The sequence below is a fragment of the Engystomops pustulosus genome, chromosome 2, assembly GCF_040894005.1.
Source record: "Engystomops pustulosus chromosome 2, aEngPut4.maternal, whole genome shotgun sequence".
NCBI lineage: Eukaryota > Metazoa > Chordata > Amphibia > Anura > Leptodactylidae > Engystomops > Engystomops pustulosus.
In genome coordinates, this window is record NC_092412.1 from 95,184,190 (window position 1) to 95,200,963 (window position 16,774).

At 40.4% G+C, this 16,774-nt stretch overlaps 1 protein-coding gene across 3 annotated transcripts in view; it reads left to right on the forward strand.

Annotated features, from left to right (window-relative positions):
- The window catches only part of COL4A2 (collagen type IV alpha 2 chain), a 178,849-nt gene that overhangs the window by 105,248 nt on the left and 56,827 nt on the right, over positions 1 to 16,774 (forward strand). For all 3 annotated transcript variants that reach the window (XM_072135559.1, XM_072135561.1, XM_072135560.1), the window contains 10 exons: positions 4,883 to 5,017; positions 5,249 to 5,293; positions 5,446 to 5,562; positions 9,965 to 10,036; positions 10,920 to 10,955; positions 11,032 to 11,094; positions 11,213 to 11,248; positions 13,707 to 13,748; positions 14,625 to 14,672; positions 15,701 to 15,787. In XM_072135559.1, coding sequence (XP_071991660.1) covers positions 4,883 to 5,017; positions 5,249 to 5,293; positions 5,446 to 5,562; positions 9,965 to 10,036; positions 10,920 to 10,955; positions 11,032 to 11,094; positions 11,213 to 11,248; positions 13,707 to 13,748; positions 14,625 to 14,672; positions 15,701 to 15,787 — 681 coding nt within the window. The remainder of the gene's footprint in view (positions 1 to 4,882; positions 5,018 to 5,248; positions 5,294 to 5,445; positions 5,563 to 9,964; positions 10,037 to 10,919; positions 10,956 to 11,031; positions 11,095 to 11,212; positions 11,249 to 13,706; positions 13,749 to 14,624; positions 14,673 to 15,700; positions 15,788 to 16,774) is intronic.

Sequence of the window (16,774 nt, forward strand, 5' to 3'; positions counted from 1 at the left end):
CTCATTTCTCGCTCTCCAACTTCAAAAATCCATAACTTTTTCATTTTTCCGTGTACAGACCTGTGTGAGGGCTTATTTTGTTCGTAACAAATTTTACTTTCCCGTAATGTTATTTATTTTAACATGCCATGTACTGCGAAGCTGCAAAAAATTCCAAATGTGGAAAAATTGAAAAAAAAACGCACGTGCATCACGTTCTTGTGGGCTCAGTTTTTTCGACTTTGACTGTGCACTCAAAATAACACGTCAGCTTTATTCTTTGGTTCGGTGCGATCGCGGTGATACCAAATATATGCCGGTTTTATTGTGCTTTAATACATTTTCAAAAATTAAACGAATGTGTACAAAAAAGAAAAAAAAATTTGTCATCTTCTGACGCTAATTACTTTTTCATACTTTGGCGCACGGAGCTGGGGGATGTGTCATTTTTTGCAAAATGAGGCAACGTTTTCATTGCTACCATTTTGAGGTCTGTGCGACATTTTGATCATTTTTAATTTCATTTTTTATGTGATGTAAAAAGGTGTAAAAGTCGCATTTCGGACATTTGGGCGCCATTTCCCGTCTCGGAGGTCACCGCCGCCCGTAACCGTTTTTATATTTTGATAGATCGGGCATTTTGGGACACGGCGATACCTAATATGTTTGTGATTTTTACTGTTTATTATGTTTTATATCAGTTCTAGGGAAAGGTGGTGATTTGAATTTTTTATATTTTTAAACTTTTTTTTTTCTTTTTTTTTCACTATTTCTTAGACCCTCTAGGGTACATTAACCCTAGATGGTCAGATCGCTCCTACCATATACTGCAATACTTCTGGCTCATTGTAACGAATCTGCAGAAGCCATGTAGCCTCGTGTCAAAAGAAGACCCGAGGCTACCACGGCAACCGATCGCCTCCCCCCGATGACGTTCGGGGGCACGGCGATCGTAAAAAAAGATGGCGGCGCCTGCACACCGCCGTCTTTTAAACGCCACCGGCGACTTTGCCGGCGACAATGACCGACCGCGGTTATTAGCGGTGGGGGTTTTCTGCAACATGCAAAACCCCCACCTTGTATGAAGAGGACTCAGCCCGTGAGCCCTCTTCATACACTCCTTATACCTCTGCGTCGTAGAGCTACGGCGCAGAGCGTTAAGGGGTTAAAGGGGTTTTCCCACAAATACAAGTTAGGCCCTATCCATAGGACAGGGCTTAACCTGCTGATGTGTGGGGGTTTCAGTGATGACCCCTAGACAACGAGCATGTCCCCCCCTAGACAACGAGCATGTCCCCCCCCTAGACAACGAGCATGTCCCCCCCCCAGACAACGAGCATTTACCCCCCCCCAGACAACGAGCATGTCCCCCCCCCAAGACAACGAGCATGTCCCCCCTAGACAACGAGCATTTACCCCCCCCCAGACAACAAGCATTTCCCCCCCCTAGACAACGAGCATGTCTACCCCCGACTACCTAGACAACGAGCATGTCTCCCCCTGACCCCTAGACAACGAGCATGTCCCCCCCCAAGACAACGAGCATGTCCCTCCCCTAGACAACGAGCATTTACCCCCCTAAGACAACGAGCATTCCCCCCCCCTAGACAACGAGCATGTCTCCCCCCGACTCCTAGACAACGAGCATGTCCCCCCCTAGACAACGAGCATTTCCCCCCCCTAGACAACGAGCATGTCTCCCCCTGACCCCTAGGCAATGAGCATGTCCCCCCCTAGACAACGAGCATGTCCCCCCCCTAGACAACGAGCATTTACCCCCCCCCCCAGACAACGAGCATCCCCCCCCCTAGACAACTAGCATGTCCCCCCCCCCCTAGACAACGAGCATGTCTCCCCCCGACCCCTAGACAACGAGCATGTCCCCCCCCCAGACAACGAGCATGCCCCCCCATGCTGGCTGATTTGAACAATAGGGGGTACCCCATGCCGTTTTTCCCACCATTTTTTGTAAAAATGGGGGAAACAGCCTGGGAGCCCCCTTTAAAGGGGGAACCCCACGCATATTTTTGTCAAAAATTTGAAGAAAAAACGGCATAGGGTACCCCCTATTTTTCAAATCAGCCAGCTACAAAAAAGCAGCAGCAGCCTGCCATTACTGAGCTGGGATAGGCCACTGTTAGGGGGCTATTCCAGCGCAACAATAACAGCCTGTGGCCGCCCCACTACCTGACCATCTATAGACGGTCAGGTACTGGTTTGTACCCGGCTCTTCCCGGCACCCCTGGTGGCGGTGGGTACCGGGGTAATGGTATGGGCGTTAGTGTGAATTTGCCAAAAAAATTAAGGCAAACACTAAGGCCAGCCCTTAGTAATGAGCACCGTCATGTAGCCGGCACCACTACTATGGCAAACTATGAAGAGTGTCGCAAAAAAATAAATAATCACACCGTTTTCAGAAAATTTTATTGGACAAAAAACGCAGACACACCCTCGTTGACCATTTTATTTGTTAGAAATGTCGGTCATCGACGTAATCCTTCGAATCCGAAGCAGTCCACAGCAGGCACGGTCCTGGAAGACAAAAATAAAAAAACCCTACACACAAAAAAGGGCACGCAGCCACAGGGGAGGACATGCTCATTGTCTAGGGGTCAGGGGTAGACATGCTCGTTGTCTAGGGGTCGGGGGTAGACATGCTCGTTGTCTAGGGGTCGGGGGTAGACATGCTCGTTGTCTAGGGGGGGGGAAATGCTCGTTGTCTAGGGGGGGACATGCTCGTTGTCTAGGTGGGGGGACATGCTCGTTGTCTAGGGTGGGGCATGCTCGTTGTCTAGGGGGGGACATGCTCGTTGTCTGGGGGGGCATGCTCGTTGTCTGGGGGGGACATGCTCGTTGTCTAGGGGTCGGGGGGAGACATGCTCGCTGTCTAGGGGGGGGAATGCTCGTTGTCTGGGGGGGGGTAAATGCTCGTTGTCTAGGGGGGGGACATGCTCGTTGTCTAGGGGGGGACATGCTCGTTGTCTAGGGGTCAGGGGGAGACATGCTCGTTGTCTAGGGGGGGGGAAATGCTCGTTGTCTAGGGGGGGGGGACATTCTCGTTGTCTAGGGGTCAGGGGGAGACATGCTCGTTGTCTAGGTGGGGGGACATGCTCGTTGTCTAGGGGGGGGCATGCTCGTTGTCTAGGGGGGGACATGCTCGTTGTCTGGGGGGGACATGCTCGTTGTCTGGGGGGAGACATGCTCGTTGTCTAGGGGGGGGACATGCTCGTTTTTAGGGGGAGTGCCCCCCAATTAAATACATAAATATACATTGGTGCCAGTGGATGCGTTGGAGGTATGAGCAGTGGCGTGGGCAGGGGGTGTGGTTAGGGGGCGTGGCTAGGGTGTGGCTTCTGTGGGTAAAAAAATCGCCACGGTGCGCTTCGCGCGCCGGCATTTTGTCCCGCTTTCTCCTCCACAAAAGTTGGGAGGTATGCATCTGCTATATTCCATCCACTGAATTTACAGACCAATATTTAAACAGCATTTACTAACAATTCATAACATCCCCAGCCAGTGCCGCTCAGAAGGGGTCGGCTCACTGACACTGCACATACTGAGGCTTGGTGGCATCTGGTACCTTACAGGTGAAATCAGTTTTTTCTCTTGGATAACACTGTGCTCCTAAATAATACAGGCAGTCCCCGGGTTACATACAAGATAGGGTCTGTAGGTTTGTTCTTAAGTTGAGTTTGTATGTAAGTCGGAACTGTATATTTTATCATTGTAATCCCAGACAGAACTTTTTTTGGTCTCTGTGACACTTGGATTTTAAAAATGTTGGGTTGTCATAAGAATCAATATTAACACTAAAGCTTCATTACAGACACCTGTGATAACTGTTATAGCTGATTATTGTAGCCTAGGACTAAAGTACAATAAATTACCAATATCCAGAGGTCCGTTTGTAACTAGGGGTCGTATGTAAGTCGAGTGTTCTTAAGTAGGGGACCGCCTGTATACACCTCACTGACTACACTGGCCCCAACATGCAAAACATCCACTAGGTCGCCCTCCTAATGTATTTTAATCCCCACTACACAGTTATATTATAGACAGCCCTCCCAATGCACAGTTACATTATATACAGCTTCCCATACAGTTATAGTATAAACAGACCCCCTTGGCACAATTATAGTATATACAGCCCCCTTGCATTGCTATAGTATACACAACCTTAATATATGCAGCTTCCCCCTGCCCAGTCTTAGTATATGCAGTCTCCCTAGTATATACAGTCATCCTTCCCAGTCTTAAAATGTGCAGCTCTATCCTACCCAATCTTAGTATATGCAACCTCCCCTCCCCAGTCTTAGTATATACAACCCCCCTATCTAGTCTCAGTATATGCAGTATCCCCCTCCCCATTCTTAGTATATACAACTCCTCTCCCCAGTCTTAGTATAGACATGCCTTCCCCTCACCAAACTTAGTATATACAGGCTCCCTCTGTAAAAAATATATTTAACTACAATGAAACATCTCACCAATGCCTACATGAGAGGACCCCTTCAACTGATTCACATCATAAGACAAAGATGAGATTTTTCTATTTAAAAGATAAGGGTTGTTCGCTGTTCTCTCTGTAATCTCTTCCCTCCTGTTATGTTTGGTTGCCATCTGGTGGAAGAAAATGAAACTGCAGAAGTATGGCTTCAGAGTCCTGCTATGTATAAACGAAGATAGATAGATGGATGTTAGGTAGATAGAAACAATACTTGAATCTGTGTCCTCTATGAATTCAGTGTTTTTAGTGTATTGTATGTTAGTGTTGTGGTATGTGTTTGTATTTTGACCCATGCGTATGTGGATATATGAAAAAAATGATCTGTTCATATCCTGCCAAAACATTTTTGCATAACATAGTATTAAAGGTGTTTTTATGTACTTCTATTTTATTCAGGGTCAACCAGGACCACTTGGTGGTCAAGGCACCCAGGGGCCCCCTGGACTTATTGGAATAGAAGGATTACCAGGACGTAAGGGAGACAAAGGTGAAAGAGGTCATCCAGGGGTATCTGGACCACTTGGAGATAAGGTAAAATGGGACACTGTGATTACAGAATTTCCTTTAAATACATTTTTTCATTAGTCATGTCTTCATTATAAATAATGATTAATGAGTAGTAAAGCATGTACTGTTTCCAGGAAGTAACAAAGCATAATATACACCAAAATGGTGTATTTTTTATTTTGAGACAAAATAACTTTAATTTTGCTGATCATTGAAAGTGTTCAAACTTTTACTCTTAAGTAAATTTTTTTTTAGGGCCAAAGTGGAGTCACCGGATTTCCAGGAGCAAATGGTGTGCCTGTACGTATGACATCCTTTTCTTACAATTTAGTGGGGGGGTTTTATAAATAGCAGCTGATGTTATAATTTTCCATTTCAACTGAACATTTAACGTGATATATAATATAAACACCACCAGTGTACTGATGTTTTTTGAATTATAATATCCACAGGGTCATGTTGGGCAAGGTGGCCCAAGAGGAAAGCCAGGATTGGATGGTTGCAATGGAACAAAGGGAGATTCTGGTGACTCTGGGCCAAGAGGTCCTAATGGTTCTAACGGCTATTCTGTAAGTACTTTGTAACTTAGAAAATTTTTATATTTTTGGAAATGGCAAAATGCTAAAAAAAAGGGCTAGGTGATAATGGACTAGGTCAATGACTTTTAATGCAACAGGTTTAAGTAGTAACTTGTCAAACAATATTGCATAAATTATTTGTAAAGCTAATGCAAGATTCTTTGAAATATTTTGTATAGGGGAAAAAAGCTTCTTTTTCAACATAATTTGTTGGTTGCTTTAGTTTTCAACATATTTTGCACATGCGTTCCTCCTAAATAATTGGAACTTTGACACTGTGAAAGAGGAAACTGATAGAACTATTGCCCTTTTCACTGGCAGCAAAGCACTGTATTAGCATTCACACGTTCCGGTTGAATTGTATTTCAAAGCTTGTCCCCATCACATATGTGTTTCAGCTATAACATATGCAATTCATAATGTGAACCACAGGAGGCATTTATCATAATTTTTGGGTCAGTTAATAGATAAGCGACAGGCTAAAATTTGTCATGTAGTGGTTTTGAGTTTTTTCGCTTTATTTGACATAGTGAATGGGTGTGCTGCAGATGTTTGCACTGCATCTATGTTTATTTGGAGTCTAAAAAGTCACCAAAAAAATGCGAAAACTCACCTGCTCTGAGTAGGTGCACTTGAAAAAAATGCCCTTTTCATTAATGGAAAAAAGATTTACGCTTACCAAATCAAAGCTCCATGCAACCTGAAAAAATACTTTGGCACAGTTTTAAAATGTAAAATTTTATCATCTCACTATTAAAATTGCCTAAAGTAACTACTTCATCACTTTCTATAGGATGTCATATTTCTTGAGTGGGATTATTGTCATTGTTATTGTGGGAGTATTATCTTAATGTGCATATCTAAAAAATTTTATTAGACTCCATTTTCTAAAAATTATAATAAAAAAGGCTTACTCATTTGTTCAAGAAAATTTTTATTTCTTTTTTTTAAATATCTTTAAATTTTTGTCATTGTACATGCATTTACTTTTTTGTGCAAAAATAAAGCTAGGATTGTTCTGGGTTTTTTTGGCATAAAAAAGTCTCAAAGTAGTCACATTGAGGGTTTTTCAGAATTAAAAGGGTAACCTTTAATATACTTACACAGTTTAAGGTTTTTGTTTGCCGCCAGTAGCCATGGGTCATGTGACCCCTGGGGAGCAGAGTATGGATGACTTTGTTAGGGTCTTATGCTGACCATGTTATATTTTTGTATAAGTAGACAACCCCTTTAAAGAACATATGTGAGATCATATTAACCCCTTAACGCTCTGTGCCGTAGTTACAGCTTATGGCCTATACAGAGAAACAGAGCCAACTAGTTCTAATCTCTGTGTTAGTAGGGCAGTGAACAGCAGATCTATGTGAGATGGCACTCCCTTCCCCTCATTCAACGGTTGATGGCCTATTCTTAGGATAGGCCATCAACGCTCTGCGCCGTAGCTCTACGGCACAAAGGTATAGGGAATGTATGAAGAGGGCTCACGGGCTGAGTCCTCTTCATACAGAGGTGGGGGTTGTTGCATATTGCAGCAAACCCCCACCGCTAATAACCGCGGTCAGTGCTTGCACTGATCGCGGATATTAACCCTTTGATTGCCGCCGGCAAAGTCTTTATTGTGACCGCCGCGCCCCCGAACGTCATCGGGGGGCGGCGATCGGTTGCCATGGTAGCCTCGGGTCTTCGTTTGACCCGAGGCTCAATGGCTTCTGTAGATTCGTTACAATGAGCCAGTGGCTCATTGTAATGAATGAGCTGCAAAAGTGCCATATATTGCAATACAGAAGTATTGCAGTATATGGTAGCAGCGATCTGACCATCTAGGGTTAATTTACTCTAGATGGTCTAAGAATTAGTGAAAAAAAAAGTTTAAAAAAAGTTAAAAAAATAAAAAAAATTAATAAAATATTAAAAATTCAAATCACCCCCCTTTAGCTAGAACTGATATAAAACATAATAAACAGTAAAAATCACAGACACATTAGGTATCGCTGTGTCCCAAAATGCCTGATCTATCAAAATATAAAAACTGTTTTACATCACATAAAAAATGGAATAAAAAATGATCAAAATGTTGCACAGACCTCAAAATGGTAGCAATGCAAATGTCGGCTCATTTTGCAAAAAATGACACCTCACACAGCTCCGTGCACCAAAGTATGAAAAAGTTATTAGCTTCAGAAGATGGCAAAATTTTTTTTTCTTTTTTGTACACATTCGTTTAATTTTTGAAAATGTATTAAAACACAATAAAACCTATATAAATTTGGTATCACCGCGATCGCACCGAACCAAAGAGGTGTTATTTGGAGCGCACAGTCAAAGTCGTAAAAACTGAGCCCACAAGAACGTGACGTGCGTTTTTTTTTTTCAATTTTTCCACATTAGGAATTTTTTTTCAGCTTCGCAGTACACGGCATGTTAAAATAAATAACATTACGGGAAAGTAAAATTTGTTACGCACAAAATAAGCCCTCACACAGGTCTGTACACGTAAAAATGAAAAAGTTATGGATTTTTGAAGGTGGAGAGCGAGAAATGAGCGGAAAAACCCTGCGTCCTTAAGGGGTTAATGGGACAACAAATCTTAATGCAAAAATTACTTAAAAGCAAGATAGTTTCAATCTTTGGATCATGTTATTGAATTGTATTGTATTGTGGGCAGCTAGGGGATTATGGAAAGGGTTCATGGGCTGAGCCCTCTCCAAATACCCACAATTGATGCTGGCACCGTTTGCATAATCACAGGCTCCTGCTTGTCAAGCTCCAGGGGTAAGCCAAAACCTGGGACCGGAATCTAAGCGGCACACGGTTTTCACCAGAGCCCGCCGCAAAGCTGGTTGGACTTGCTGCGACGTGGTACCACCAGGTCGTTCCACAGGTGCGACTTTGTCAGTGGTGGCAGCCAAGGCGAAGTACAAAAACGGAAGGCAGGTTCGTGGTCAAGGACAGGTCAGGGCTGGAAGCGGAGGAGCATAAATGGGAACAGGTCCGGAGTCACGGTGGGACATCAATAAACAGGCACAGGCCAACAATACAAGCTTTCTCAGAGGAATATAGCACAAAGATCCAGCAGGGTATGCTAGGAGAAGGCAGCTTTTAACAATTTCCTGGAAATGGCCAGCACCAATCTGCAACGTGCTGGCCTTTAAATCTTCGTGAGCCGGCGTTCGCCCCTTAGGAGTAGGGGACGTGCCCACACAGCCACGGGAGTCGGAACGAGGAAAGGTGAGTGGCACGGTTCATGCGATATAGGTCGTACCCTGGACACTGCTCACTGCTAAGCCCTCTCCATACAAGGTGGGTGTTTTCTGTATATTGCAGCAAACACCCACAGGTAACACCCACTAACTATAGTATAGCAGTAAATGGTCGGATCAATCAGACAACCTAGGGTTAATGTACCCTCATTGGTCTAAATATTTTTAAAAAGAAAGGGAAAAAAAATTCATAGAAAAGGCTAAAAATTCAAATCACCCCCTTTCCCTAGAACTGATATAAATATGAACACAGTTAAAATAATAAACTTGTTAGGTATCGCTGCATCCCAAAATGTCCGATCTATCAAAATATAATTACAGTTATTATTGCCGTTTAACCTAGTAACAGAAAATTGCGTCCAAATTCAAAAACGCCGCTTTTTTAACATTTTTTTGAAAAAATAAAAATTCATTCCTTAAAATAGTTCCATTGAAAACGTCATCAAAAGTCGCAAAAATTGACACCACACACAGCTCCATAAAACAAATTCCGAAAAAGTTATTAGCACCAGAATATTAAGAATTTTTTTGACCAGGAGGTTTTAATTTTTGTAAATGTATGAAAATGTTATAAAACCTATACAAATGGGGTATCCTCGTAATTGCACTGACCCAAAGATTAAAGTAGACATGTCAATTGGGGCACACAGTACTCCCACTGGCGGGAAGGGGCTAAACTATGATTTGTTTTGTATTTGTCATGTATTCTTGTCTTATTAATTGTGGAAATATGTTAATTGGGAGTGTGTACATATGCCTCTTGTCCTTTCCCCATCATTTTCTGTATTCATAATCTAAGACTTAAAGTAAAATGTGTAAAATTGATTGATAACATTCATAATATGCAGTTTCCTTGTGGTTTATTATTGTATGCCTTATGAACTAAATAAATAGGAACATTTTTATATTGCTGGACTTTCTGGATATTTTGTGGCTACAAGTAAATTTAGTTTGTTTACAGTAAAACTCGTAGATGGGAAATTAAAGAAAGTGGGTCTACAACCTATTTATTTCAAAGGACATTTACTCTTCTGCAGGATTGTGAAATTTAATAATCTCATAGTAGTTATTTTAATGAACAGTATAACTGTTTGTTACACTGTTTGTTAATATAAAGTTATTTTATGTTGCAGGGTGAACCAGGTCTGAAAGGTCAGAAAGGTGAACCTTATTATATATCAGTGGATCTGAAACTGAAACTTAGGGTAAGCGCATAATTAATAATGATTACAAAGCACTTTGTAGAAAATTTATCAATGTACCTGCAATGGAATTCTGGAATTGTTTAAAATGCTTTGTGACACATATAACAAAGCTTTAAGACTCTTTTTTTTAACATTTTTACAGCTAATACCACAGAGGGGGGCATAGACTATGAAAAGGGGGCATGACTTTGCTGGAAAAAAATTAAGTTGATATGTCAAAAACTTGATGACTGTCCAGTCATACTCTGAACTAGTCTAACGTGCAACACTTTAATATATGTTTCCAATGGTGTTTATGGGAATGTTTATGTTGATAAAATATGCAGAGGATACTTTCTGAAAATAAGTGCGTAGATATTATATACACATAACCACAAAATGCAGAACTATGGATATTTGGGAAAATTTCAGAATATTGCTTTTTTATAAAAAAAAAGAAAAAGACACAATTGTTTGTGTAATCTTTTTATTGATTTATGTTGTTTACACCTCTATTCCAAAAAGTGGGTGGGTTATGACTTGGGCTTCACAGTACAGACATGGCCCCCTGTGGCCTGACAAATGTACAATAATTTACGCCAGATGACATATCTGAAATATGGCCCAGTTCTGGTATAGTTTGAGATTGTTACGCATGGATGGGCAACATATGTGCATAGTGTATTAAAAAAGAAAATAAGCAATTCTGAAATGCAGCATGTAATGGGGTAAATTTATTTGTCGGATTTGTACAGAACCCATCAGTAATATAACACATACCTAGGTATATTAATGTAGTGAGGTATCTTTAGCACAAAATATGTATGCCACATTAATTAAGCTCTACTATATTTATAGCAACAAATGCAAAAATTTTAATTTGGTTTGATGTTTCTCCTCTCAGGGGGAACCTGGTGAACCTGGAATTATTGGAGTTCCTGTAAGTTATAAGATTTATTTCATTTTATTATTTTCTTATTGTTTATCGTTCTACATTAATAAGATGACCTTTGTAGGGTCCAAGAGGCGCAACTGGAGTTATTGGATTTATTGGGCCAGTGGGTCTACCTGGATATCCTGTAAGTGTATTTGACTAAGAGATATTCTTAAATTTAAAAAATGTTAGATTGTTAAACATGATAATTGTGATTTACTTTTCATTATTTACTTTTCACATATTGTGGGATCTCTTTGTAGGGACCTCCAGGACCACCAGGACCACCGGGACCACCGGTTAGTTTAATAATATATTTATTTTGCATTCTGCAACTAGATAGATTTATGTAGATAAAGTATGGCTGCCTCTAAACATGGAACATTAGGCGCAGGCATATGCAGGCAACATTTAGTTTTAAAAATTTACTTAGAATAATTACTACAAAAGAGCAGTTGCCTGGGGTAACTTTTGTCTCGGGTTAACTTTTTTAGTTTCAGTTACAAAGGAAATCTGCATGTGCTAGAAAAAAATACATATTTAAATAATAAAATCTGACCGTGGGGATTACCTGTACTAGAGGCAGGTAGAGGTGAGACAACTGGTAAGATGTACTCTACTCTGGCCATGCTATATACGGTCTGGGACCTGGGTAGAAATACTGGTCTAGAAGGTTTTAATGATATACTCTACCTCTGAAGCTCTTATGAGGGACAAAGTCACTGCCACACACTCTATATTTTAGGCTTCTGCAACTTAGGCACGCTTATGATTCTTAGAAGTGGGTGTTTGACTTAACCACACACAGACTGGGAGTAATGGAGTTGCAATTGTTATCAGGGTCCCGTTACCTTTCTGACTGGCTGGACCCAAAAAAAATTCTCTAGGGACCAGGTCGTGTAACCCCCTCACCATGGTCTTGGGGAAAAAATTGGTCACCCCACAAATACCTCATATCTAACCCTAACCCATATAATGTACCAGTAGCCCCCGCTGTAAAATGCCCCCTTTCCTGCAGGTGCTCTCTTTACTGTAGCCCCCTCCTGATAGTTCTACTTTTTCTGTTGTCTGTCTATATAAGAAGGCTGCTACAGCAAAGGGCCATTATAATACCGCTTTTTCTATAGTCTCCTATACACACCTATAATGTCCCCTTGTCTTTGGCCTTTTAACTGTGAGGAAAAAAAATATTCAAACTATAGATACTCGAGTATAAGCCAAGACACCCAATTTTACCATGAAAAATTGGGAAAGTTATTGACTCGATTTTAAGCCTAGGGTAGGAAATGCAGCTGCTAATTTATAATAAAAAATGCCAAGCAACCTCTCCTAATCAATAAAATGTCCAGCAGCAGCCTCTCCTCACTAACAAAATATCCAGCAGCATCCTCCCTTCACAAGTAAAATGTTCAGCAGCCACCTCCACTCTCTAATAAAATGTACAGCAGCACATGAACCCCTTGAGAAATCTTTTTAGAGCTTCCAGGAATTTCAGGACTTATTTGCAGAACTCTGAATTATTGGATTCTTTACCCCTTTTCCCTCAGCAGTCACACCCTTTTCTTCCCTTCCCCCCTTCCACTGTACCTATCCCCCCCCCTTTTTTTCTTCCCCTTTCTTTTTTTAATATATCAATGGTTCCTTTCTCAATATTAAATCCCCCCCATTAAAGAAATGTCCACAGCAGAGCCCCCATAAAAAAAACCTCTAAACTTACCTGGCTTCGTCTCCCCCCCTTCTTCTCTCTTCCTGCCTGCTTGCACACAGGTAGGAAAAGAAGAAGACGGAGTGGCGAGGAGAAGAAGCCAGAGGTAAGTATAGAGTTTTAGTTTTTTATATGTTGAAGCTCTTTGGATGCGGACCGGGACCAAGTGTTCTATGGTTGGGGACAGCTGCTCTAGCCGGCCGATCTAACTTTTATATAGTTTGCTACTTATTCATTGTTTGAAGGGAGTTTGCTTTTCTGTAGGCCTAAATGGGAGGCAGCTGTGAGTCCCATCCAGGGGAGGATAACTACTACAGTGGGCTCAGGGCTGTATGAAGATTATGGGCCCCCCAACACTATAAAGTTTAAAAATAGTTATTACCAGTTACAGCAGCAAAAAAATAAGCTTACTACAAACTTGCTGAAGTAAAATGAAAATAATGGCACTCACCCTTTGTCTTGTTTCTTCAACAACCGAGAGCAAGCTTACTACTAATATAGTGTAACTGAGCCAGGCTTACTGCGTAAGATATGGTAACAAAACCATGTTTACTACATAGCTATGGTAGCAGAACCAAGTTTACTAGATAGATGCAATCAAAATCAAGCTTACTACATAGATATAGTGTTGAAGTGAAACTCACTACACAGATACAGTGCCAGAACAAAACTTACTACAGACGCTCCTTCTGGGTTGATGCTACCTTTTGTTTGTTTGTTTGTCCCTGTCTATGGATGCTGTGTCCCTGTCTATGTGACTAAATGATAAATTGTTTAGCCCAGGATTTACCATCTGATTCTGCATTCCTTGGGCCAGCTGGGAAAAGATGCACGCTTTTTTCTTGCTTATATCATAGACTTCTTAAGAACTGTGGCTGGGGAGGATTTTATGGATTTGTTTTTGGGGTTGGTGGTCTGTTCAATGCTTTGCATCTTGTATTTTTTGTTTGTCTGATTTTGTAAATGGAAAATGTGGAGAAAATATTCAATTAAAATGATCTGATTTAATTTCTCCCCATTTAACCTTCTTATTTATTTTTGTCTTTTTTAAGGGTAGTAAAGGAATTGGTTTTTATGGACAGAAAGGAGAACAGGTAAACAACATAGTATTGGTCTGTGTTGTATGAAATACTACCACTAAAAAAACGTTATTGGATAACAGAGTAAATGTTGGGAAATATGCAAATATGTTTTCCAAGATGGGAAATGGAAAACAATGCCTCCTTTTGTTACCTTGTAAGGCGGCACTCTTAACACCAAGCATGACCTACGAGAAGTCTGTTCTTGTAGATCATGATGTGGGATTAAGCCAAACCTGTATATCTATTCCCGTATACTGTATACTGGGTCTCTTCAGTATAGCATAGGGAACTACTTTGGTCCCTTGTGGAGCATCATTCACTTTAAGTCTTTGCACGTCTATAAGGCGGCCTTAGTTGACAAACTCTCCATAAGTAAAACTTACTTCCTGACAGAGTAAATGGTAAAATGATTAAATGTATTTTAATATAACAATAAACAATAAAAAAACAGACAGGTGAAGTGAATAATATTGATTATAGATTACCTCATTGCAGTGGCTCCACAAAGTTGTTGTGTTAGAAGGTGTGATGGTTAAAACATTTCCAAAACTACAGGTCTTTGTGGTTGTTCCTGATATGCAGTAGTAAGAACCTACATAAAATTGCTCCAAAAAAGGGCAACTTGTAAACTGGCAACCGGGTCACCATTCCCTGAGTATAACGAAGACCAGACCATCTGGTTTAATCATATACTTTAGATTTATTGTGGAGACCATTCCATTAATGGCAGCATCAGTGGGACCTAAACAGCTCTAGAATGTTTTGTGTTATATCTTATTTGTGTATATGTTCTTTATATGTAAGTAAAGTTTATACATATATATTTAAAATTCTTATGAGATGTATAACAAATGTCAGTACTCACCAGTTATATTCTTACGTTGACAGGGTGAACAAGGCAAACCTGGACCCCCAGGAGTTCAATGCTATATAACAGTAATTAGAGCATCTTTATGTTTATGTTGATATTATTGTTCTCTAATTATTTTACAATATTCTGTTCAGGCTGATATAGGCTTTGCCAGATTTATCACCCCCTAATATTTATCAAAAAAACTCCCCCACAAAAAATATGACAGGCACACATTTCCAAACTAAAGATAAATGTGTGTTCACTTACAATGCATGTTGCAAAGAATACATACTACAGTCCAAGGACCTACATAGAAATCATAGGCCCCATAGCATTTGCCTATTCCCAAATACATTTCCATTTTGGTGTAAAGGAGACTTTTTCATCTCTACATTTATCTCTTAATAATATCATCATACCATAACCAGTAAGTATTGACAAACAGATACTGAACAAAAGGCACCAGGACCAAATGTTACCTGCATTTAGTAAATTATATTACCGCTCTACTACTACTATTTCCTATACGTGGCAACAGCAGGTGTCGGTTTGCGCCAAAATCTGCAACTGTTACATCTGGATATGGGTGAGAACTCAGTTGACACTGCAGAAAACTCAACCATAGCTAAATTTCAAGGGAGCTTGTCTTGGATGCCAAAACAAAGATACATGTGCCTTATATTTACACCATTTTGTACACTTCAATATATGTACAAAAATTAGCAACTTTTTCACTCCCCAGAAAAGTTTGCTGAGCCCATTTCCGAGCAGACGTAGGCAATAGAATGGTATAGGTATCTTAAAACCTGGGAAAAAAACACAAAACGACACACAGAAATGCCCTGATTAAAGATAATTGACCCCTATTGTCTTATTTTTGTACTAGTTTTTCAGATTTTTTTGTCTCAGTTGAGACTCTTTATCTCAAAAAATAGTACATGAAACAAGATGATGTTGTGATAAATCCCCCCAATGACTGAATAATTCAGTAATTCAATAATTCTTAAGATCTATTTAAAAAAATTCTTTAATATGTCTACTTATTCACAATAATACAATCCCAAAATAACAAAATAATTGTGAGCAACATTTCTATGTTTCCCTCCTTCAGGGCGAACCAGGAGCCTCAGGACCAACAGGTGCACCATGCCACTTAGAGCAGGTTAAGCCATCAGATGTATCATTATTAGATTATCTGGTAAGGACCTAATTTAATTTCGGAATTCACTGCCACTGTACAATTTAACCTATAAGAGCGTTAAACCAACTAGGAAATGTGTGTATTTAGCTATACAAACACACATGCGCAAAATTGTTGGTACCCCTCATTTTATGAAAGAAAAACCCACAGTGGTGAAATAACTTGAATGTGTCAAAATAAATTAATTTGTATGAAAATAAACAAATGAAAGGCATACATTGCATTTCTACCATTCTTCAAAAGAAGAAGTACCCCAGAAAAAACTGTGAGCAAAGGTACTTGTTAAAGGGGTGTTCCGGGAATATGAACGTCTGAATGCCAACTCAATGCCATTAGTCCCAAAATAGTTTGATTTTATGATTGACAAAATTTTATGGCCTCTCTTAAATATGCAGAGTTATCACCAAGATGGCCACCACTGAAAACCAGTCCCAAGATCCTTTAGTTCTTAGTAGCTCCTCCTCCCTCTTACGTTCTTCTTCCAGTGATGATGTAACAGGTTTTCTTGCTCTGTTACCACAGTAATGATGTGTAACTGCCATCACCAAAACACTGGTCATTCTGGATGCACTGCAACCGCCCGGCATATGGTGCTCACATGACCTGCCCAGGCAGGTGCAGGACATGTGATGTGGACATGTGACCAGCGGCCATCTTCTGTCCTGTGTTTGCTCCGCACAGAGGAAATTAACGGACTGATTAAAGGGCCAGTAGCATTTTAATTCTTCATTACAGTCTATGTCACCAGCATTTTTCTGCTAAAGGGAGCAAAATTTTAAATAACTAATTACATATTTGCTTATATTTTAAGGACCCATTTGTATATGAATTATGCTGATTTCTGGAATACCCCTTTAAATCAAGGTGTTTTCACTAATTATCATTACAGGTGTCTATAATCGTGTAATCTGTCAATGGGCCTGTATATAGGGCTACATTCCACATTCAATGGACCAAAAGAAGCAAAGGAAAGACTTGTCTTGG